Source organism: Brachyistius frenatus, unplaced genomic scaffold (assembly GCF_029030835.1).
Source record: "Brachyistius frenatus isolate BFR_SWC_R1_liver_20210118 unplaced genomic scaffold, ASM2903083v1 Contig_132, whole genome shotgun sequence".
Taxonomy (NCBI): Eukaryota; Metazoa; Chordata; class Actinopteri; family Embiotocidae; genus Brachyistius; species Brachyistius frenatus.
The window spans coordinates 931641-956430 of record NW_027210731.1 but is presented as its reverse complement, the minus strand read 5'-3'; the positions used below and the strand labels follow the sequence as shown (position 1 = coordinate 956430).

The following is a 24790-nucleotide window of genomic DNA, read 5'->3' as shown; positions in this document are numbered from 1 at the left end:
TTTCCTTTTCGTTTTTGGTACCAGGTACTTTTTCTGGATTTTGTTTGCCACTGCAAATAGTACCCTCTCAATGCAGCATCAGTAAAACTGCTGTGATGTCCTCTTGAACACGACACACGCAAAAACAATGAAGGATATGGAGGCGATGCTGTTCTTGACGTTTCAGAATTTGGTTGCAGAAGATTCAATTGACCGCAGTGTCATTTTGCAGGTTGCCATCAATCAAGTAGACAAATAAGAAAAAAAATTGCAGCTGTTACAGTGGCCTGGCTAGTTAATGATGACGGGTTTGTGCAGGATGTCCAGGCTGTCGCGTGACTCTCTGACCAATCCGAGGTCAGCAGGGATTTCGCATCATCTTTTAGTATCGGCTCAGTTTGCTTGGAATCTCAACGCAGGTGATACCAAAAATAGTACCGGGTACCTGGTGCTATAAACAACATTTGCCCTCTGGAAAACCTAAAAAAAAAAGTGATTAGATTTGAGCCATTTGCCTTATTCTTCTCCATGAAAGTCTTACATAGATACATTTAGTCAGATCTTTTTATTAAAACACAGAGGTACACTGAGTAAGGAACACTGTGTAAGACTAATAGTAAGAGTAGCAGTAATGACCTTCCTTTGGTGGAAAAGAAAGATGTCCTTATGGACCACTGCTGACCCCGGACCCAAAAATCTGGATCTGCAAGATAAGCAAAACGATACCTGCACAATCCAGGTTCATGAACCTACACGAGTTGCTTTACTAGCAAAACAACAAACAAGTCAGTTTGGTAATGCTTGGGTGCTTTGTGCACGCAGGCTATTAATAGACATCAATAATCATAAACGAATCAAAATATTAGAACATAGAAATGAAAAGCCAATACCAAGAGTCACAGACCAGGTAATTAACGCACTACCAAAGGTCCAAATCAAATTCTGTGTGAAATCCATGGAGGGATATCAAATAATCAAGAAAACTGTCAAACAAGTCCAATGTCCAAGTATCAGTCTCTGTGCCTCTTGTATGTGCACACGTCACACATCAAATACCTACTTCAGGTCTCTCTGGAAACTCTCCAGTGTCCAGTGATGCATTCGTTACATTGCATTTGCAAAATGCATAAAGGTACATTATCACAAAATATGTGGTACTGTGCACCCCAACGTGTGGACTGACGCCAAATCAAAAAGTGGTGAGTGGCACTGGCATTTTGAACTAATGCCACTTCAAAGTAATCAGGACCCTGAACTCCTCCAGGTGGAGCCCCATGAGCTTTTATACTTACAAGGACATGTGTCCATAAAACATGAGCGTAAATACTAAATGTGGGTGGATGACACTGAACTGGGTTAAACAGCTGTGATTTATTTACGGTGGTTGATCAACCTGTGTTGATCTGATGAAAATGTAGCATCGTAACCTTGATTTGCCAAAAACGTGTGTGGATACAACAGTTTACATTGTGACCAAACTATATCATTAGTGTCAAATACTGACGCTTTATGACCTGGGCCACATACTCCCCTGACATGAGAGCCAGGCAACCACAAACAAATGGCTTACTAAAGGAAAAAGAGGCATACAGACTTTTCACTAAACTAGCTCACTGCATCAAACACATGCTCAATCATGTGAACACCTAACAAACTTATGAGTAGGCTTGACATCATAGTAACCATTTAATACAGCTACAGCCCAGACCAGCCGTTTTTGTTTCTTTGCTTAGTGGTCAGACAAACACGTGAAAATCTTCCTGGTCCAAAGCAGCAAGCAAAACAAGTCAGCCACTCTTCCTTTTGATGGATGAATCATATTTCACATGCAGATCTTTTATCTGGTGATTCTGGATAATTATAGGTTACCACCCTTCATCCCTCCTTCTGCTTGCCTGGTGTTCCCTCCCGAGTAGCTTCTCTGTTAGGGCGAGCCTGGCACTCCTGCTATTAGGAACAAATACATATTCAGAAATCCTGTTGATGGGACGGGGAGCGCTCGCTGGTCCCTGAAAGAATTCAAGTCCTAATTCAACAATCAACAACAGTTGAGCTCTTCTGATTTACAAAACCAACTAATTTGAACCCTCAGCACGCGGAACCCTTAAAATAACATAATGGACTGTACTGTATCTACTCCTGACATTATGTGTCTTGTATTTGTTCTTCGGCTCTTGCTTTTTCAAAGATAAAAAGGGACTGTATTTCCAGAGATTATCACCATGCAGTAACACAGATTCCTCCTTGGTAATGAGCTGGGCCAGATTAGTTTACAGTGTGTGGCTCGATGACCAAAAAGCACCCATAGAGGTCAAATATTACTTTACAAACCACAAACACAAAAATACACCTAGAGACAGAATACATGCAAATGCACAAAAATAGGAAAAGCTGCATTTGTGATTGTTACAGCCAAGTTAGGATAAAAAGAAAGGGTTTTGAAATATATATAAACTGTACATGAGTGATTTTTATATTTAGGTTTAGGTGTTATAGATGAACGTGTCTACCGTCCTTTCTGAGTCCCTGCAGGTGACTTACGGAGAGCTTTAAAATGTACAACACAAAGGATTCGACTGTGCTGGCAAACCCACGGATTATACAAAAGTATTCTTTGGGTGCACGACGAACATGCTCGTACAAACTGTGTGGAAAAGGGCACAGCGTCCAGCTTCAGGCAACAACTTCTAGGAATGTATGCAAAAGTGATGAAACAATAAGAGCCGTGGATTACTTGTGGCAGATTCTTTCCAAAGCTCATGTTCAAATAGAACAGAAATACGTGGAAACAAATCGCTCCTCGCGAGACAAATCAGCTTTTCAAGAACAGTCCTTCCTGGTTTTACAATATCATTTCACACCCTATGTGTGTGTGTGTGTGTGTGTGTGTGTGTGCTCCACCTGTGTGTGACGGAGGTACAGTAAATTTGATTTCCTCTCAGCATGTGGATGAAAGGAGGATGCCTTTGGGGTGAGCACACGTGCTCCAATCTCCCCTCGGCCTCAGCTGTTGGTGCCGGCCTAGCGGAGCGGAGCGGAGAGGCCGTGAGGGACTTAAAACAGGGGCTGGGTTTTATGTGTCACTTAGACGACCGCATTCTCCTACTGTTAAACCTGTAGGGCGACATACATTCAGTACATTCTCCAAATTAATGGCCGAGGCAGTTGACTGAGTGTGTGATGTGTGACCCGGCGCTGACGGCTGACGTAGCTGTATTTCAGAGTGATTTTAAATCAGAGACATTTATTTCTAACTATTGAGAAGACTTAAAAGCCAATACTCATAAGTCGGATCGAAACATCCTTGTTTCAACTAACATTATATTTCCAGGTCAAACTGAGCCAAGAATGAGAAAGAAGACATTTAGTTCTGAAGCCTTTTCCTGAAGCATTACAGTGCTGTATAACAACTAAGTACTGTTTTTTTTTTTTTTTTTTTGGCTGCTGCAAACATTCATTTTTAATTGGTAAATTATTTTCGCAGTAAAACTTAAATTATACTTTCTGCGTCCTCGTAGAGTTTTCAGGAGAGTAATGGAGCCGACTATAAGCACCTTCAAGCCTGTTCACTATCCGTATACTGTACACTTGCTCCTGACTGGATGACCTTGTATTTCCCACCACCTCCACCTAAGAAACGCACTCCTGGCAGCTCGCTCAAAGGGTTGACAGACTTAACATTGGCTGGTGCGAGGTCTCCGTCCATTGACACCTGGCCCACCACATAGAGCCTCGTTGCGGTGCAGTGGCTTTGCCACAGTTGCTCTTCCTGCGCCTTCGAGGGCGAAGAGTTGAACCACTGGGTTCAATGACTCCGACTTGTTGTCAAGGCCGGAATAGCAACTTTTTCTCCAGGAACTTCGACCACTGAATCAGGCTTACTAGCGGAAGTGACAGGCTCACACACCTGCCATTGTAGAACCGACAATAGAAACACCCTCTCTCTGAAATGATCCGTCATTGGCCTAAAGTCTCCATCATGGGTTAAAACATTTTAAGCCTGAATTCAGAGCCGTGCGGAGGTGCAGAAGTCTAGCGTTCTCTCAGACCACTTGAAATATAATGTGCTGAAAGGTTATTATGGAATTTGTGAACAGTGACGCAAAAAGACAAAAAAATAAATCCTCCCTCCTCCTTCGCTTTACTGTATCTCGAACAAATACCACAAAACGGCCGCCCGACAAGAAGGAGAAGAGGCCTCCTACTCATGTTAGCCTTGTCAGAAGAAAATAGCACAGCGGCAGCAGTACTGACATGAACTTAAAACAGTATCTGACTCACTTCTGACTCACGAAACCAAATGCGGGGATTAATTATACTGAACTCAAGAAAAGTGCCCACGTACCTAAGCTCCCCCTACATCAGACTACCTACACAGTACCTGATCAGAAACAGTATGAAAAACTCAAGTGGACAGTGTTAGGAAGGATCTTTTTTTTGTTTTCCTCCTAATCAACTTAGTCCTCATACTTTACTTCCAAAAAGCCTTTTGTGTACAGATATTTTTCAAGTAACACGGATAGATTTCCTAGTTTGAGGTTAAGGATAAATAATTGACCTTTTATGATACATTTTGTATTCCTCTCCAGAGAGAAAGTTTCAGCTTTTTATGCTGTGGTGTAATGTATTATGTAGTAGGCCGGGGCTGTTTGTTACCACAGCGAGAGTGAGCACACCCTCAGCTGTGCTATTGCAGTGAGAAAAATTACTTGGAGGTAGTTTCCTGCTGCTGGAGCTGAGATCGTTTATGACTGCAGCCACGGGACAGTTGTCGCTGTGATTATGGCTGTAGGCTTTGGTTGTTATGACTCTGGCAATGACGCGATAGTTGATCACGGGTGTAACACTAACCTCATGCTGCGGTTTTATGTGTGCATCGGATGGCTGTGGGGGATCTAAATTGAATTAAAGCCACTGTTTTCCTGAACTCCTGTAGTGTATCTGAAACACGTGACATATCTGATAGAGGCACTGCAGGGTTACATGGCTACAGCACAGCTAGACATAGACGTATCCATAGCACCATGGACTCAACCACAAGTGCAGCTGAAGTCTGAGCAACGATCGTATCTACAGCTCGACGTGCACAGTCAGACAGAGCAGCTGCAGCTGTGCTCACGAGCAGTGGTTATATAGTCAGAGGTCCGAGTTATGAAAAGAGAAAGAAGCCATAAATGATTCGCATCATCTCTGCTTCCTGGCGTACACACTGACTGTTTAAATGGATCAAGGGAGCACAAACAATCTTGTAAGAAAACAGAAATCTAACGGCAAAGAAACGCAAAAGGAGTAAAAAAAAAAAAAGTTAAAAAAAAGTTGTACATGTTTGTTTGGGGGCTTTTTGAAATAAAAATCAAGCGTAAGAGATGCCATTGCTTTAAACGGACCTCAGTCTTTATCTATGACAGAATGACATCTGGTCTTCATTAATCCAACAGCGTGTGACGTTCTACATGCAGTGTGAGAAAGACTCCTACCATACGGTTAGGATGTGTGTAGATGGATATATCATTTCTGTCACTCAGTCTAAGGGGGAATACCCTTGAAGGGACAAATCCCAGACAATTCAGATGGTTTCTCATATTTTTACTTGTCAAACAGGTTAATTTGACAATAAATGATTCGAAAATTTGTTCTAAAACAACATCCTATGAAAGGAAGATGGCAAAGACTCGGTCGCTGAGTGCGGGGAGGTTGGATGGAGCACGAGGCTTTGCTCACTGGGAGTCGTCATGAGAGGATTCGTAGGAGGCTCAACAACAAGCCTACTCAGTGACCAAAGACTGCAGGGCAAGGAATTAAATAAAGACACGAGAGAGCTCTTGTAAGAAGCCAAGGAGGGAAGTTTTTTGGCTCAGGCCGAAAAGGCGGGACAAGATACGGGGAGCCAACAACCCCTAGATAGGTCAGCTGCCAGGGAGACGTTCATTGACCCACCACAAGGAGATGTTCCGGGGTGAATGATGAACCTGCAGCCAAACGAAAGGCCACCGGCGGAGGTGCAGCAGCACTACAGCCTCGAAGGTTTAACATTTACCTGTTCATACAAATGGGATCATCCAATAATCCAAAAAATAAGCCAGTTATAAAATGACATACTGAGGTTTTATACTTAAGTAGTGACACATAAAAACACGGTGACTATGCACACACTTACATCCAAACACACTGATGAGTGTGAGACTCGAATACAATTTAAAAAGAAAACAACACTCGTATATTTGTGTCATTTTAATACGCGTCTGGCAGCCTGCAGTGTACTTCATTAGTTTCATATGAACAACCTTTTATATTTAGATTGTGTTTACACCGAGACCTTTAAACCCTGCCAGCTCATATATTTAAGCATTAAGCACTGGAAAGGTAGTGATGAAGAGCTGATCCCAAAGGACTTGACTGATTGTGTCTTGTAATTTGAGCTGAAGGTCAACTGCTGCTTAAATTTAGGGGGAATCAAAATGTCACGAAGTTTCACCATAACTCTACTTGTTCATGAACAAGAATAACTTCTTAATTTCATGAAAAAGTACAATTATAGGGAAGAAAATATGCCTGCAGTTATTCATTTTTACTGTTTGCCTGAGCATACTGTGTTCACATCTGTACTTTAATACAGTAAACTTCACTTTGGAAATGGAGCCAAATAACAATCTGAATAGTTTGACTGTCTTTCTTCATAATCCCGTTACTCCTTATGAGTTTTGTGGTCACAGAGCAGAAAACTGAACGAGATTTACAGTCAAATCCGTTACAGGAGCAAAAGTGGGTGTGACACACAACTTCTCTCTTAATTAATACTGCACAGGCTGACGTTTTTTTCCCCCTGCATCATATCAGAAGATCGTCCCACCCCCTGGCGTCATTTATAGAGGCAGCAGAACCAAACCCTCAAACTGTGATGATTTCGGGATTAACTGGTGGATCCCCCTCAAGCCCGTCCGAGTTATGTGCAAATCTCATCGGTAAATATATACAGATGGAAATATTTGACAACACTCTCGACTCATTACTATCTTTTAATGTTGATACAGTGTATAAAGACGTTTAAGCCTCTTTAACTCTCTCCACTCTCATTGTTCCAGACAGTCAGCCCTGATAAGTCAACCAACTCAACGCCTGTAAACCCTTTTCCAACAGGACGCACAGTAACACTGTGAGCTGCAGGATTAGAGCCACACGCAAATAAATCTGCAGCATTGGTGGATATTTGACAAGTTTACTATCAAATCTGACATCGCAACCTTCCACGATCTCTGCACCATGAGCTGTTGTTTGATATACAATAATACAGAAAACCAACCAAACAATCTAATCGGGGTTACAGCACCTTTAAAATGACAGCAGCCAAGATTTCTGTTCAAAGTTCTCTAATATTTTCTGTCACCGTTTGCGGCACGTCTCCCCGAATTCCTGCATATAACGCTGTTTTCATTAAACACATTTTATAGCCTGTTCGTTTGCACAGTTACAGAATATGCATTTAATTGTTCTGGCTCTGGAATTGCTGAGTTGAGCGACGTGTGGTGAATTAAACGAAATGTTGCAGAGCTTAAAAAAAAAACAGCTGAACCTTGAGATCATAAATCACGAAATCAGGCTGCAATGGAAAAGATTATTCTATCGGTCTTAACTAAAACACCAAACATGTAGAGTTCTGGTGTTTTAATCAACATTAGTTAGTAAGTGGAACTGCAGTCAGTTTCCACACCGCTGTCATATCATTTACAGTCATGTCTTACACTTACAGTTAAGAAAACCGCGTCCCTTTGCTTTTCTTACTGCGCTCAAACCTCAATATAAACTGATACGTTTATCTAAATCTTAATTTCAGATCAAATTAATCTAAAGCTATTTGGTCAACATATCGAACAGATCTCCGAGGTAAAATATCTCGACCACTCAGAGCTTCGAGCGTTTGCGTAAATCCTCCTTTGGACAAACACCTTCTTCTGTTCGGGGGATCAACGTGTTGGATTCCTGACCTCCAGAACTCAAAGTGGATCCTGATTTGGGTCATTTTCAACTGAAACTGAAACAGGTTTTGAAGAGAGATAAGTCATGTTAGTCAAAAATTCATTGAATTTGTCTTGAAATGTTGCTGTCTGTATTTTCTTATCGAGTTCTGTATTTTGAACGTACATACTTGTGTATGTGTTGTGAGTTGTTGAGTTTCACGTAGGGACGAGTATTGCAAATTTGCTTAGGCTATGAATGCTGTGATGTTTGGCATTGGTTTATGCTACATACTTTTTCTTATACAAATAAATACTAAATATAAAGTGCAAACCTTTCAAATAAACAAGTGCAAGTTTATGTTTTGCTGTTATGTCTTGTCAGTTAAACAGAATTTAATAGGCACAAATAAACCAAGACTAAGTTGGAGGGAAAGGATCGTTCTTCTTCTCGTGGCAGCACATTGTGCATTAGGCTGATCTTCATGGGTGCATTTTACACAACATCTTTGAACATTACTGGAGGCACGTAGAGTTGACTAAAAGTGGACGCCAACGTGGCCGCGGTACCTACGAGGCCTCAGAGGCCCCCGTCTGGTGCCATGCAACTGTCAGCTATTTAACATCAGGATTAACCACAGTTGTTGCCACGTGTCAACACAGCAATGAACACATGCTTATAGTGTTGGTGGTGGTGGTGGGGGAGGGAGATGGCAGTACGACTACAGGAGGTGACACAATAAATATACAAATCCTGTAAACAAAGGGAAAAGACAAATCTAAAACGCACAAGTAAAGACGAAATGAATCCGCTGCCACATGTGGTCGGTTGGCTGCGCAGATTAGATACGCTGCCAAGGAGGAGATAACATCCAATCCCTGTGAGGCAGTGAGGGTTTAATATCACAAACATCCCCCGAATTGTATTTAAAAATACATTTTGCAGGAGGCCATAGACACACTGCTCATTCACTTCCCCCTTCCATTTCATTCAACCACTTAATCTGTGTCGGTAATCTATGAACAATTGCTGAAAGAAAAAGGCCCTTTTCTGAAACAACAAAATTGAACACTTGGAATTGACTTAGTTCAAACAAACGCCGCGGATATCTGAGGGATCCTCCACAGTCACAGAGCTGTAAAGTCACCTCACTAATCAATCGCCACATCTAAGTCCAGACATGCATTCAGGGCAGAGCCACATGAGGTGAGGGGAAGCCTGCCAGTTTAGCTCTTGTTAATGACCTTCAGGGAGGAGGGGGGGGACGGCCCAAGCTCTCCGTTGACCGGTCAGGTTGAGTGACCTGCGTAGATTTGTTCTAATATTTTGAAAGATTTGCCCACCCGCTCCGTCAGACAGGCGGAGATCGACGAGCAGACAGAGAGATCATCAGTTTATCGGCTACAGAGCAAAACAAACAAGTGCTAAAACGAAATCGCTCCTTTCTCCTCGAGGTAGATAAAAAAAAAAAAATAAAAAAAAAAAACGTACATATGCAGCTGGTTTAAGAATATAGAATAAGCGCATTAAATAAACTGTGTTTCCATTAAATAACTACCACAGTGTTTGTTCTTAGTCAGCCATAAATTAGGTGTAACTCAATAAATATCAATTCAAACTCGGGGATAAAAAAAAAAACCCGCTTCAGGTCTTTTTTTTTTTTTTTTTTTTTTTGCGCCTTAATGCTGTCGAGATCGGCAGAATGTACATTAAAACATTTGGTGCCTTCGGGTCGAGTCGTAAGACGCAGCGTTGGCTTTGCTCCCGCTACAGCTCGAGATATACAAATCAAACCCTGAAGCGCATAAAGAGCAACCCCTCAATGAAGCAGACAGACAGAAGTAGGCTTTACCTTTCCTGTGGCATTTTTCACATGTCAGTGTACTGACGAAGAGCTGCAAGGGAGTGCGGTGCGAAGTGAAATGTGCTCGGGCAAACCCGCTTTCCCTTCTGTGACATGCTGTCGGAGTGATATAGAGCCAGCAGGTGGGAAGGAGCGGTAAGACGAGGAAAGTGAAATAGCACAAAGAGGGAAGGTATGAATGCTAATGTGAAAATGATGCGACACAACGTGCTAACCGTGCTCAACTAATCTCTGTGACCGCGAGGCTGGTGCAGTAAAAATCCATCACAGAGCGCTCATCACCGAACCAGCAGAACAACGAGACTGCCGTGAACTCGTGGGTCCTTTAGTCCTGCCATACCTCTTCACGCCTCCGACTGGGTTTCAGTTTTTATTTTCCGGGGTCCAGATTAAGGAGCTGCAAGTGTGACGATGTTTTAATACTTTGTCTGGCTTTGACCTCGCAACTTTCACTGTTTTTAAAAAAAAAAAAAAAATTTAGCAGACGTTAACACAGTAGTTTGTGTACTTAACAGTCACAGTAATATAACGGGCCACATGCTAACGCACCGAACCCACCACAAGAAAAAATACATAGAAAGTCTTTTTAGATAGTTAGATAACGACAACCCTGTTTTTAACCCTCGCGTGTGTTGATTGTATGGCAGTCGATTTTTTTAAATTTTTTTATTCCTGAGGCAACAAATTTCTTTTATCTAACAAAATTTGTATTCATATCTCTTTCCGAGAATCCCGTCGTTTATCTACATTATCGACATACATTCATGTATTCAGCTCAGGTTTGACATCTGAAGGCCTGTTCAGACACGGATTGTTCAAACAACAGGTTTTTATAGCACGTAAGACCATAAACCTGTATCCTGTAACAGTGCAACTGCAACAACCCTGACAGGTGTCGAGAGGGAACCAGACTCTGACTCCGGCAGCACAAACGACAAGGTCCTGTCATTAACTGTTAATGTGGGATATACTTATTTTAAAAGGAGTCGGTCTTGATTTTTCTTTAAAAAAAAAAAAAAAGTAGCTGCGGATAATTAAATGAAAGTAAGAGGAACGGATTTGAAAGAAAAAGAGGTGGCAATGGTTAAAAAGAATAACCAGTTACCCTCATTTACCCAAACAAGAACTGTTGTGTTTGATTGAACTACAACCTTTGCACATATTTGATTTGCTTTATTATACATATTTTGTTTAGTATAAATATGACTTTGGATAATCCTACACTTTATCTGTATTTGCGTTTTTAAAATTATCATCGTGATTGCTGCAGCTTGGCGTTCATTTACTAAGACAGGTGCTTGATTATTTTGTGTTGTTGCCTCACCTATAACGATTTATTCCAACTTCTGCTTATCCAAGTTATCAGACAATACTTGTTAGGTACCTAAAGACTACTGAAAAGTCTAAAAAAAAAAAAACAAGTAGGGCCGAAGGTAAGAGGGAGTGGCTCCCTGTACAGATTGTGAAGCCCTCGAGACGAATGTGTGAATAAAACATTTAAGTGTAACGTAAGGGTGTATTAAGAGACTTTCCTTTCCAAGTGTTTAATCAGATGGAATCCGATTGGCTAACACAAACTCTTAAATACACCCTGATGGATGTCAGGTAGGGATGTCGACACATCCGCGATTCACTGATGAGCTAAAATAAGCACCAGACGAAAGCAGCAAATCCATGTACGGACTGCTGCGCCCTTTTTTTACTTTGATGATTAGCAAATAACCCATTCAAAAAAAAAGTCACTTCCAACAAACAAAATACTAAATCACTGTTGTCTTTCATTCACTATTATTCCAGGATTGCGGACAAATCTTTGACCAATAACGTCAGCTTCCGTTAGCATCAGTATAAAGCATGAAGCACACAGAGAGGCTGCAGGAGACTCTGAAATGAAGACTGATGTTCAATCTTTAATTAAACTGCGTTCCAATGTGGGAAAACTCTGAATAATAAAGTACCACTCCATCCTCACCTAATGCACAATCTTACAAATCATCCTCGAATACAGAAAATTCAATGCCAAGCTCTGATTTGTTAAGAGTGAAGATCAAATACTATTTACATCACATTTGTGTTTTTTCCTTACAGATTAACGACATTTAAAATCTCTTGTAACTGGCAGAGCTACATGGCGACGCTGCCAAACTCAATATAGGGCGCGGACGTGTTTTCACAGCAAGAGGCCGAAGTTTAATGACTCCAGCAGACACCACTTGGCTTCGGGACATTACACTGAGATTTCCCAATCCCTAAAAACTCTACAAAATCTACAAATGTTATAGAAAAAGTGTTATTTGTCCAGCAATTAAATTTTTTCGGTTTATGTAAAAAGTGCACACTGAAAAACAACATATTTTGTTTATAATCATTGCATGTGTTTTAAAAAATAAAAAAAAAATAAAAAAAATAAAAAGCTTAAAACGGCTGTATGTTGTCAATATACAATTTACTCCCTTACAGGTAAAGATGTTAATTTTAGAAACAATGACAGCAGTGGGAGATTTAATTAATTATATTTATTTAAGCCCATAAAACATTTGGTTGCATTTCATTTTAAACAATTGTATGAAAGTAAGTGTTTAAAAATCTGATTGTAGATTTTAATATTTATGTTGTAAAAAGTTTGTAGTAAAAAAATTATTTGATTCTGTTTGATGTACACAATTGTGGGAAAGATTTTAAATAGGATTCAACTTTGCAATTTATCTGAACGACCACAGATATGATTTCATGGAAAGTCAAATTTGGAGAACAAGTTTGATAAGAGTTTTGCATTTAAAAGAAACCTATTCACATTTTTAGGACATTTTAGGTTTATGAGAAAATTTAAACGATTAGTTTTGTTCGTTACAAGTTTGTATATTAGTAGTGATTCAAAATTACTGCAATAACTGTTTCTGTAAATATACTGTGTATCTCAAAACAGCCAACTCAAGCAATCTAAATTTACTCTAACCTTTTAACAGTACGTCTTATTTTTACAGACGTCTGTATTTTATGTATAATCTTACATTGACATAATTTTCTCCTTTTTTAAAACGTATCAAAAGGATAAAACGAGATCACAAATCATCACAATTCATGTTTAAGCCTCTCTGAGTCTCTTTTAGATGTGGATATGCACTCAAAATAATAAAAACCTATTCAAAATAAAGGTAAGGTTTTGTACTGTTTGTTTATAGTTTTCTTTCTATTTCTATTTTCACTTTTAGACTAAGAAGAGTCCAATATACAGAACAACTACAGTATGGTACTGCAATAAATACATTTCTTGGGATTCACTGCAGTTTTATTTTTTTTTCCATATTCAGAGCGGACACAGCGGGAGATTCCATGCTTTCGGACATTCCAGCACAGAGGTAGTTAATCTTCCACAAGTATTTCCCACCAACGCAGCTACTTCAGGAAATAACAGTGTACTCACGAATGCCATCACCCAAATCCCCTGTGGATTTTTGTTCTTACAGCCATGTGTCTGCACTGTGTATTACACCTTCTGATTTTGTGGTGCACACAACTTCCTCTTACCTCTGCAAGGGTTCGCTCGTAGTCTCGGGAGGGTATCCGCCACTTTGTCCGTTTCCCATCATTTTTGTGTGGCCTTTTTTCACACTCTCAAAGCTACTTGTCCGATCCCAAGCTTGCTGCATGGCAAAACAAACTCCCTAGCACCACCTGCAGCCTCTACACCCTCAGCCTCCCTGAACACCCCCCCTCACCCACACCCTCACCCCAATCCCCCTCAAAAATAACTACCACAGTCCAAAGACAGCAAATCCTGATGAGTCAACTTTCTCTGGCTGCTCTGTTTTTCTCGTGCCCTCACTGGAAGGACAGATGACAGAAAGACCAGCAGGCAGGAGGAGACCGGCTGCCGAGTACTTCGGCAGGGTCTCTTCCACTCAGCTACTCCTGATCGACAGCAGCAAAGGCAGCAAAGCCCCCTTTCGCCTCGTCCCTCCAACTCTCTTTCCCTACAGACTCTCGTATATAGGCTTCCCTTCACTTCCCGTGTCGAGAGATGGGGAGATCAGAGTAGAGCCTCTTCAAAAGGAAACAGGAGGTTCACTTCGGGAAGTTTAGGAGGGAGTAACAGAAGAGGTGGGCTCAGGGAACGGCAGAAGGGGGGTGAGCTGAAAGGGACCAAATGGGAGTCCCTGCCCAGGACGACTCCGCGCGGCACAACAACAGGGACGAGAAAGTGCCTCCAGCCACTACTGATTATCACCTCTGCAGTCACACACAAGCACACAGCCGCAGACGCACGCACCCTCGCGCGGTCCGGCCAATGAAAGGATGCACTCACTGGGCTTCTGGGAATGCCATCAGTCGCTCAGTAGGTGTCGGGATCAATTTAGCTGCTGAATCACTGGAGGAGTCCGGTCTCCAGCCCTGGGACACAGTGTCAGATTATTCACATTTTGTAATGGTCCGACAGTCTGAGATTTCACACGTATGAGCCAAAAGGTAGGGCTGGCCCTGTAATAAATCACCACGAGGGGAGAACAGTACTGAGTGAGAGCAAATCAGCAGTTTTTGGTATACCACACCTCGGAGGGACGACACGGGGTCGAACCTCGGTTGGATTTCCGGTTGGACGGGAGATTAACATTTGGCAGAGGGATTCATATTATGACTGGGAGCCTGGACTGTTTGCAAAGAATGAGTGTGAATTGAATTTTCTCTTTAGGATGGTAAAAGAAATCACGTCTGTTTCCAGAAACGTAAACCCCGTCGCCATGTAGAAACAAATTCGTCTTAAAAAAAAAAATATTCCACTAATTATGCCGTATTTTGAAAGGTTACTGAATTAATTAAGCGGATACACAAATGCAAGGGATAGACAGATTATTTACATCCCATCGTTCACAAAACAGCAAAGAAAAGCTCAACCTAGAAAAGTGATGTAAAATCAGTAAGTAGATTTTACAAAATGCTGTTTCAAGCGGCCTTAGTTCACATAACTCATTCATTCTTAAGGAGCTCAGACATCTTGGACTTTACGAGTCTAGTTCATAAACGTAGTGGGAAGGCCAGGGGAAAAAAAGAGAGATTGAATTCTGACCTGACAGCTAAGTTCCGTTAAACATTTGGCTGTTAGGCTGTGAATATAGTCTGTGAGCAACAAGTCCTCCAACCCACACATTGGCATCGGTTGTTTGTTTCTTCCCTCAAATACGAACCACAGGAATATTTTCTAAATTAGCACCCCGGCTTAAGCTTGAGCACAACAACAACTTGGTTTGGGTTTAATAATGACTCGTGATCGTATCGAACCATCCGCCCCACATGCCTCCTCCGAACAAGGAAAAACAAATCTTCCATAGACGTCGTCTGGACCGCGTCACTCCCCTTCAGGACACGAGATTGTCGCGATTTATACGACCGCTAGACGTCGCTTCATTATAAAATGGAACCACGGCTCTTAATAACTTTCTCTCCAGTCTCCATTTTGTGCGCACAAACTGTCCAGCTGTCAAAATTCAACCAAAAAAGCAGCTAAAAGAACAATTCACTGAGCATTTTGTCTGAACACACAGTCATTGTCTTTCCCAAATTGAATTGAGATGCATATTTCAGGGTCGCTCTCGTCTCGTTGTTGATAAGTTCAGCTAAGCTGCAAGATACCGAGACAGCACACAGACCTCAATTATAAATCACGGCTAAATAGGATCCTTTTCCTCAATCAAGCGAGAGAGCAGGCGTTCTCTCCATCTTCACATTGTCTGCTTCAATGATGAATGGCACATTAAACAAAAATCTGACACTCCTTGCTGACAAGCACCAGGAAACCATTGCGTGTGCGTATATATTCATGTGACAGCTCTCCATAACAATCCCCCCCCATCGTATTTTTGGCTCTGGGAGAAAGCAGATACCACTGTAGCATGAAGTGGTTTCTATAATGGTGCGTGCCCGGATGACTCAGTGTTAAGCAAAGCAGCAGTTACAGAGGTGATCTGCATTTAAACTGTTTGTCCAGCGAAGCTCTGGCAATCTTTTAAAACCATCAAACACGACCACACAGGTTAGTGTCATACATTTTCTGAGAGGATGATCCTTCTATTATATTTATTTCAAACGGGTTCTTTTAAGCACATTTTTTATTTCAAATGATTTCCTGAGAATATAGATAGCAGATTATAGTTGTATTTTCCTTTATCTGACATGCAACCACATTCAATGGGATGTTGTGGGAGGACTTAATGGACGAGACTTTATTTCAAAATTCTGAAAAAAGTGGGACTCCATCCTCTTGGAAATATAAGCGACTTCACCGAGGGGCCGCAGCAATTTAGGGAATGAAAACCATTTTACTGCTGCTAATCCAACCACATAAAATGATCACGGCGACACCCATGAAAAAGAAGCTCACGGCCGCGCAGCCGAGCGAGTCCGTGTGTGTCCGTCCGTGTGCTGTCTTGTTCTAATCACCACGGGCGTTGTAGCGAATCTTAACATCTGTAAAATCCTCTCACTTCTCTAAAAGTGCGCCGTCAAACATCCTCCCCCGGAGCTAACATTAGCATCGTCGTGCTAACTGAGAACACGGTGAGAAGTGATCTTTCATTTTCAACGGTGACCAGCTGTGGTTGGAAAGCCGAGTGACGAAAGGTCCGTTTTGATGATTAAGAGTGGCAGCAAGAGGCCAGTGACAAAGTGCGCAGGTTCAATTCACAACTTCTCAACCCTCAAAGGAGCAAAGCTTCATCTACAAATCTGTTTGTGTTTTTTTAATGATCACTGAATGGAAAAGGTATTTGCAGTCGTTTCTTTCACTTAATGTTGAAATTCTTACTAAAAGAATAAAAGTGTCAGCGTTGTACTTTTGTTGTATTGTGGTTTTAATGTTAAAACTATGAACTCTGTGTGTAATCTTTTGAAGAAATCTAATTTCAAAAGATCTTATGTCGGTCCAACCTCTGTCACCGGTGATACATACTAATAATAGGAATGTACCCTCTAGTTAGACCGGCAGGTTTCATATGACGGGACAAGTTATCTGGAAATGTACGATTAAATTTAACTGCATGATATCTTGAAAATATCTGTGTGACAGATCCACTGTTAAAGGTCCAATGTTATATAAATTCAGATTTTGGTTTATTTTTTGATTATAAATCAGGTTTAGGGTATAAATACTGTGACAGAGTCAAAACGCTCAGTCCACAAAGATGGACACAGTATTTAGCAACTTTGCTGTTTGAATGAGCCGTTTGGACTTCCTGTAAGTTTGTGATGTCACAAACACACGATAGTATGCGTCCTCCCTCAGCATGGCCCAATGTCCAAACCTTTATATGGAAGAAAACACAGAGCTGTCATTCTGTTGGGCGAGCTAGCAAGCTACAAGAAACCCTGTGGTTGGCCTGGGGGCGTGTCACTCAGAAAAGAGCCAATCAAAAGAGAAGGTCATTGAGATCAATGTGCCTTAAAGACACGGACACCCAACAGCCTGTTTTTCATAGAGCTCCAGAGGGAAACTCAAGAAATGTAAAACTATGAGACGTTTTTTGGCACTTAAACCACCAAAAGTTTGTTATGATGGATTTTAAGAATGCAAATAAAGTACCGGAGAAGTGTCAAATATGGGAGCTTTAATATATATATTCAACAAATAATCATGACAGACTTCTGAAAGGCTATAAAGATATTTATATTTATGTGCGTGTGTGTGGATTTTAAGGCAGTACAGTATATCTTTCCATGTACGCAGTCATTATTAGGAAGCAATGAGTGGCTCGAGTTTTATAGGGATAAAGGGAGCAAGCAGATGGCGTGTCCTCTGTGCTAAGCTCGTTGGATGAAACATATAATGGCACATATCAGTATCACTGTTATGTTTTGTGGCAATAATTCAGTGAAACAAAGACAACCAATAACAAGCCGTACCGTTTCCAAATTGTCAAAGAAATACTGTGCTAAGTAAGATCGGCCGATCAGTTTTCAGAAAATTCTCCCGGTGCAGCTGAGAATGCCTCGCTGCAGCTGAACGTTCCCAAGAAGACGGGGGAATGCTTGTTTTGCAGAGGATTTAAGATGACATGTGTGAAGCCATTAAGTGGACTTAGTCTGTTTATTAAAACCATTCTAATATTCTACCTCTGGCCTCATTATAGCGAGACCTCTGCGCTGAGAACTGAGTTACAGAATGTGACATGTAAACGCTCAAAAATTCATCCGCTAACACACTAATGACACGTCCATACACACACGCGCACACTGAAGGTCACGTGGTTATGGCCGTTGCATGAGAAGAAGGTATCTATTTCAGCAGGCCTCTTTGGTTGTGTGCCCGCCAGTTGGCAAAACGCAATGACAAACGCAAACATACAGGGAATTAGTAGTAATTAGGTTTTAGGATGAAGCCGTTCAAGATAGCTTTTCTGAATTCATTTTTATGCGGGATCGCGCATACATTTGAACAAATTAAAGATTTTTCCCACTTCTCCCCCCACCCCCTCCCCTTTACACGTAAAAGTGAAGCTCGCCATTAATCCCACGCCAAGAACATTTATAGGTTTCTTGCAATGTCATTAAAAGGCATTCAAATATCATCTGAGGGTTTTTCAGTACTGAATCTGCTCGACTCACAGAGCTATCCAGTCCACACACACACACACACACACACACACACACACACACACACACACACACACACACACACACACACACACACACACGAAGACGCAGCAACAAACCCACATTCAAACACATTCACAGTTTAGACACCGGTGCCCTTGGGGCTAGAAGTTATGACCAGTCATCAGCATGTGGCCGAGGACCCGGAGAACATATGACCTCATAAAACGGGCTTAAAAAAGGAATGAGGCTGCAGCAATCACTGACAACAGCAGCCTGTAAATTCCATTGTTCACAACGGGACGGCAGTTGCATTATTTTATTGTTGAACTAAAATTACACAGTGACACACACACACACACACACAGGCCACGCCATAGCAAGCGGAGTGGCAATACCGCGCAATCGCGTCACTGGTATTACGGAGCACAAAAAGTCCTGCTTTGAACAGCCAAAAGGAGACGCAAGTTTATAAGCACTTAAAAAGTTTTATGGACCAGAACGACACTGACACCAGCAGTGGAACCTGCAGCAGATCCTGCGTAAACGCATGGAGTCACAAACCTCAGAGGCTTTAAACAGCTGCGATTTAAAGAAAGTTAGTTAACACGTTCGCATTTCATGGACTGGAACAGCCCCTAACTTCAGCTAGTAACTATGTGGGAAGTCCAGTACAAAATAAACACAACAGCTTCTTGTGATTAAGGCGGTAGTCTGACGTTTGCAGGTAAATGCAAATGAAAGTGTGAACGTCTCGCTTACCTTGAAGCTGCTGCAATAACTCTTCGGGGGGGCAGAAGTCAGTAAAGAAAGCTTCGTCAGTTAAAGTTCCTGAGGGATGAAAAGAAAGTCCGAACATTATTCTGAAGCAAAAACAGCATTATTTGACAGATATATCTGCAATAACGCTGTTTTGGGAAGTATTTCAATACATACAGGAATATACAACCATTCCTCACCAACTCAGATTGAAACACATTGAAGTGGACAAAACTGCAGCAGCATAAATACAGGACAATCTGCAAGTTATTGATTGATTCTAAAATCTATAGGTAAGGGGAAGTCAAATAAAAAAAAGTTTAAAAAAGCGTGGAAACCACTGTGAAAATCGCTCAAAGAAAATTTCCTTAAGACTTTATATGAACCATATCTGAGTAATAATCTGCTAAATTTATACACCTAATGAATCCTTAGATTTCCAGTACATCAAATTCTTTAAAGTTGCTGTTTTGAAAGACCTGGTGTTAGGTAGAACAAGGAGTCCCGTTACATTCAGGACACAGTCTCTGTTCGTCTTTGATGAACAGAGGCCCTGATAGTTAGCACCAGGAGCTGTAGACACCTTCGGCATAGACGAGAGCATAAAATCACAAACAAATTTGATATTGGCAAAAGAAAACTCATGATAAACACCCGCCGTATTGTCGATGCTGCGATGACGACGACTCCTTAAAGTAGAAAATAACAGAAATGAACAAATTCATCTTCAAAATTACCACTTTTAAGTTACATTTCTTGTCAAAGAATCGTCCACTGATCTATTTAAGTTAGATGAGAAAAAAAAAGTTGTACAAATCACAGTCAGTTATTAAAACGACCCCGATCAATCACAATTTATACCTCAGTCCAGGAGCTCGGGTCAGGCTGGTGACCTTTGGTTCCACACAGTCTGAGCCAGGGACTCCTGCAGGACTCCAGCGGCTCAACAGCAGGCCAGCAGGGGTTAATGTCTGTCTGGCCGTCAGGCAAATTGGTGTCAGCTAAATAAACGTTACTCAGGAAAAAATTATATTATTTTTTTTTTTAGGTCAAAGTCAACTTAGTCCTTAATAATCACAGTTATATTCATGTACATTTTACTATTTATCACTTTACATGCTGCCACTGGGGAACATCGCGAGAGAGCCCGATGGTTGTTTTCATAGTTATGCAGATGACACACAACTGTACGTCGCCGCTGAACCAAATGATGATGCAGCTAAGCGCTCCAATACCGAATGTCTTTTAGCAGTACATAAATGGATGAGCGGTAATTTCCTCAAATTAAACGAGGATAAATCAGAAATCCTCCTCGTCGGCCCCGAAAACAAACAGATAAGTCGTAGATAATGATTTGGGGCAACTAACTCCGCGGGTACGATCAGAGGTAACAAGTCTTGGTTTAATCTTAGACTCAGATCTACGTTTCAAAGCCCACAATTAACAAGGTGACCAAAACGTGTTTTTTTTTCCCACCCGAGAAACATCGCTAAGGTGCGGCCGTTTATAAATCAGACAGATGCCGAAAAGTTGATCGATGCCTTCATTTCTAGCCGACTGCGATGCACTTTTTACCGGCCTGCCGAAGAAAACAACAGAGAGACTTCAGCTCATCCAAAACTCTGCAGCTCGAGTATTAACCAGAACCAAGAGGAGAGAGCACATCAGTCCAGTTCTGGCTGCCTGTAAGACACAGGATTGACTTTAAGGTCCTCCTCCTCATGCAAAGCTCTTAATGGGCTCGGACCGAGTTACATCTCTAACTCTCTGGTGAACTATGAGCCTTCAAGAACACGGAGATCTTCTGCTGCTGGTTTATTGGAGGTTCCCGGCAACAGCCGAAAGAAAGTTGGGGATTCAGCTTTTGTAAGTGTGAATTTGGTTTTGTTGCTTTAGTTTTGGGCTCCTGTCATGTCCGCCGCACCTTGGGGACACTCTATTAGGCACATTGCTGATGTTATCATTAGAAACATCTGTGCTTCTCCTGCTACTGCACGTCGAAACGCTGTGAATCAGGCCTGTGGGAAGAAAACACATAACGGAGCCAAGTGGTTGATGATGTGGTCTGATTACCTCCCAAACTGAGGAACTAGCCTCAGTTCAAGGTCTGTAATATCAACATGATTTATGAATTTGAGTCCACCTGCTCAACACGCACAATAGTTTTAACTCTATCAGACAGAAAACATGTGCTGTGTGTTACCAAGATGTAACTTAACAGGGGACATTTTCTTCCCATGGAGCACGACATGCTTACACAACTCATCTCTCACCACAACGTTTAGGGCCTGAGCTCTGGTTTTGGATCGGTTACATGTTTAACATAGAGCAGAATCACTTTTCTGCGATGGAGGGGGTGGGGGGGGGTAATAGTAGAACAAACAGACAGATGACATAGTGACTGATCAGCTGACGTTGAAACAAACGTATGACATTGGAGCAGCCGAGAGGAGTGCCCAGTCAGCCCGTCAGGCCTGCGTGGCAGATGGACCACCATGAAGTGCAAGGACATAGCCAGTCTTTTCACAGGCCGCCGCCGCCGCCACCGCCTCCTCCTCCTCCTGCGCTGCAGTTAATAAGCACCTGTTAGACAACAAATTAACTTGTTGACTGTAAAAAAAAAAAAAAATGGACAGCTTTATGCCTCTTTTTATGATAAGGGGTTTGATTATGGGAGCTGGTATTATCTGTTCATTAATGTACTCCACATTCTGATACCGGAGGGCAGCGGGGCGTTGAAAAGATATGGTGTTTATTGTATGACTATAAAGTGAAGAGAGGATGCCAGGAGAGAAAGCAAGCAGGGCGGTGGTGGATTAGATAGTAGAGATGTTGTAAGGAAGAGAAGACATTATCATTTAAAAAAAATTAAATTTTAAAATTTTAAAAAAAGACGACACCTCACAAACAAGTCGACATTCACGGATTTCAGGAGATTCAAAGTCGATGAATGAAAAAATGTAAAATGTTAACTTGTGAGGTTATAAAGCTAGTAGTTTATCAATGTAGTTATAGTCAATTTGGCTGAGTAGCCATCTCACAAGTCAAACGTGTTCAAAATGTGTCCTTTAAAAAGGTCACATTGTGTAAGTTCAGATTTTTTTTATTATTATTATTATTACAAAACAGGTCTGTGCATTTTGAAGACTGGGAAAGTATATATAAAAAAAAAAAACTCAGTCTACATATACATGCAGACAGCCTGTACTCGGCAACAGTGCTGTTTAATCTTCGGCAAGTTTGTGATGTCACAACTTCATGCTCAAGTCATATGTTCATCCTCAGCGGGGCCCGCTGTCAAACATTGTATGTCAAACAAAAATGCGAGAAGCTAAAAAGAAAACATGTACAACTATCTATAGATTGTTTTTTTGTATGTAAAAAAAACAAAAATATCTTATGAAGATCAATACTGCAAATTAAATGCTGGCAAAAAAAAAAAAAAAAAAATTACAGCACCTTTTGTTTCTAATTGACCTTCAACAGACTGACTTTACATCAGACCTCCTGGTGTGTCACGACGAGCACTCACAGCTGCACATAATAAATGCTTCAAGTTCAGGGTCGTGATATTATGCATGCTGGCTCGCTGTCACACTGTACTTTACTGGCACACTTGAATAAAGCAGAGCCGACGTTAATGTGCCTCCGACTGTCACAAAGTTGACTCCAAACATTAAACTCGAACCTGAATATTTTTAACATTTGCCGACACCGTAGCTGCATTTTCTGGGACTGGTTGACAAAGCGGGTAGGCAGTGATGTGAAGCATATTCTTAGTGGGGGTTAATTGAGGCGTTTTTCAATATTTTAATATTATAAGTGATAACTTTAGTGTATTTACTCACATGCAGGTTGGAAAACCCCCCAAAATAACAGTGCGAAAGGACAACTGAAGTCATACAACACTTAAGATACTGTAAGCCGCCTACATATCTTATGTCACTCCTGCTTTTATGCAACGTTCTTTTTATAAAAACGATTTATTCACTCCTTAATTACAACACGTAAATCTGATTTGAATTTGTCGTGGTTTCTCATCTCGCGTCGATATTCTGGCAACACTTGGAAGTTCGCCATGTAGCCACGAGGTTGTATCCACCCACAAGACCTCTGTCACCTACTCTCTCTTGTTTTCTTTTCACTTTATTTCTTTAAAATCATATGTAAATGTGTTATTATTATTATTTTTTTTGCATTGTGGTTCTTTGATATGGTCATGTCTTCCATAAAACACTTTAAACTGCCTTGGTGCTGAATGGAGGATGTAAAAAAAAAAATAAACCTGCTGTGCCTCTCAGTCCTTCCCATCTCTCTCCTATCTCATATATATATATATATATATATAGTATATATATATAAAAGGGGAATAAGTAATAATAAACACTTTGCATTACTGCATTTAAGGCAATCGAAGCACTTATCCAAAACTGCTAAAAGAATGGAAAGATGCCCTATAAATATGTAGATATGTTTTTTGGTTTTTTTCCACATCACTGGAGGTTTTAAAAAAACGAAATAAACGTTCCTAAAATACCAGACTAATGTGCGTGGTAGAGAAAGTAGCTGAGGAATAACGGCGAACGAGTGAGATGGAGTAGGATGAGGGGTTGTTGTTTTTCTATTTCACTTTCGAAGTGCGATTTTCTTTCTTTCTTTTTTTGTGCTGTGGATGGAGGTGGAGGAGAGCAGTTCAGAAATGTGGTGTGAAGCACTGATTCCTGAAGTGCAGGAAGTGTAAAGTAAAAATGATTTACTCGTTAGGTTTTCCAGCAAAAACAGAACCCCCCCCCCCCATATTTCTTTGTCAGGTCTCGACCAACAGCAGAACTGGTGTCTGTGTACTTTCAAAAGGTTACCCCCCCCCCCCCACACACACACACAAAAACAAAAAAAAACTATGACGTAAGGTACCATGCGAGTCCTGGCGGGCGCTGCAGACGGAGATGTTCTGGAGGTCTGCGGTGAGATCTACGAGCTCCATCTCGACCTTTCAGACACGCTGCCAGCGCGAGGCGAGGTTACCCCAGAATGAAAGCCACTCATGTGACATGTGGGATCTCCCCTGGCACGCTGTAATTCAACAGGATCGTTAATATCAAAAACAAAATATAACACAGGTGTAAGGGCCGCGCAGTGCGTGCCAGATTACCGACTTTGTTGCCACAGTTGCTGACCGTATGTCTGCTGAATCTGAAGCTGCCGAGGATGAAGTTTCCTTCCCCGTTATGAAGGGTGACATAAAGGCGTAGACATTATATAAAAATAATACAGGAAAAAAATATATATATATGACGGCACACATGAGGACATACTGACATGAATTACTACCATCTATGAATTTACACAAAAATGCATCCAAAGTTGTTTTTTCAAAGTCATAAATCTTTCCCTAAACGGTTTATGTTAATAAAAACTAATTCAAAACATATTTCTCACACATTCATTTCATTATTTGTACAAGTTTCGCTTAAAAAGATGCTGGTCAACATAAGGCAGCTAAATGTAAACTCGTGTTATATTTACCTTAAAGTTCCACTTTCCTTGTAACAGACCTTTCCTCTAGATCTGCAGCCTGGACCATATGAGGATGTCGGTATCGGTGGAGCAGCACCACCTAGTGGTCTTATTATGTAGCATGCAACGTGGACG

The 24790-nt window shown here is 41.3% G+C and overlaps 1 protein-coding gene across 1 annotated transcript in view; it reads right to left on the bottom strand.

The window, feature by feature from the left end:
• The window catches only part of rbm20 (RNA binding motif protein 20), a 54942-nt gene extending 41476 nt beyond the window's left edge, over nt 1–13466 (bottom strand). Inside the window, exon 1 of the mRNA XM_069714590.1 lies at nt 13325–13466. Coding sequence (XP_069570691.1) covers nt 13325–13446 — 122 coding nt within the window. The 5' untranslated portion in view covers nt 13447–13466. The remainder of the gene's footprint in view (nt 1–13324) is intronic.
• Between the last annotated feature and the right edge of the window lie 11324 nt (nt 13467–24790).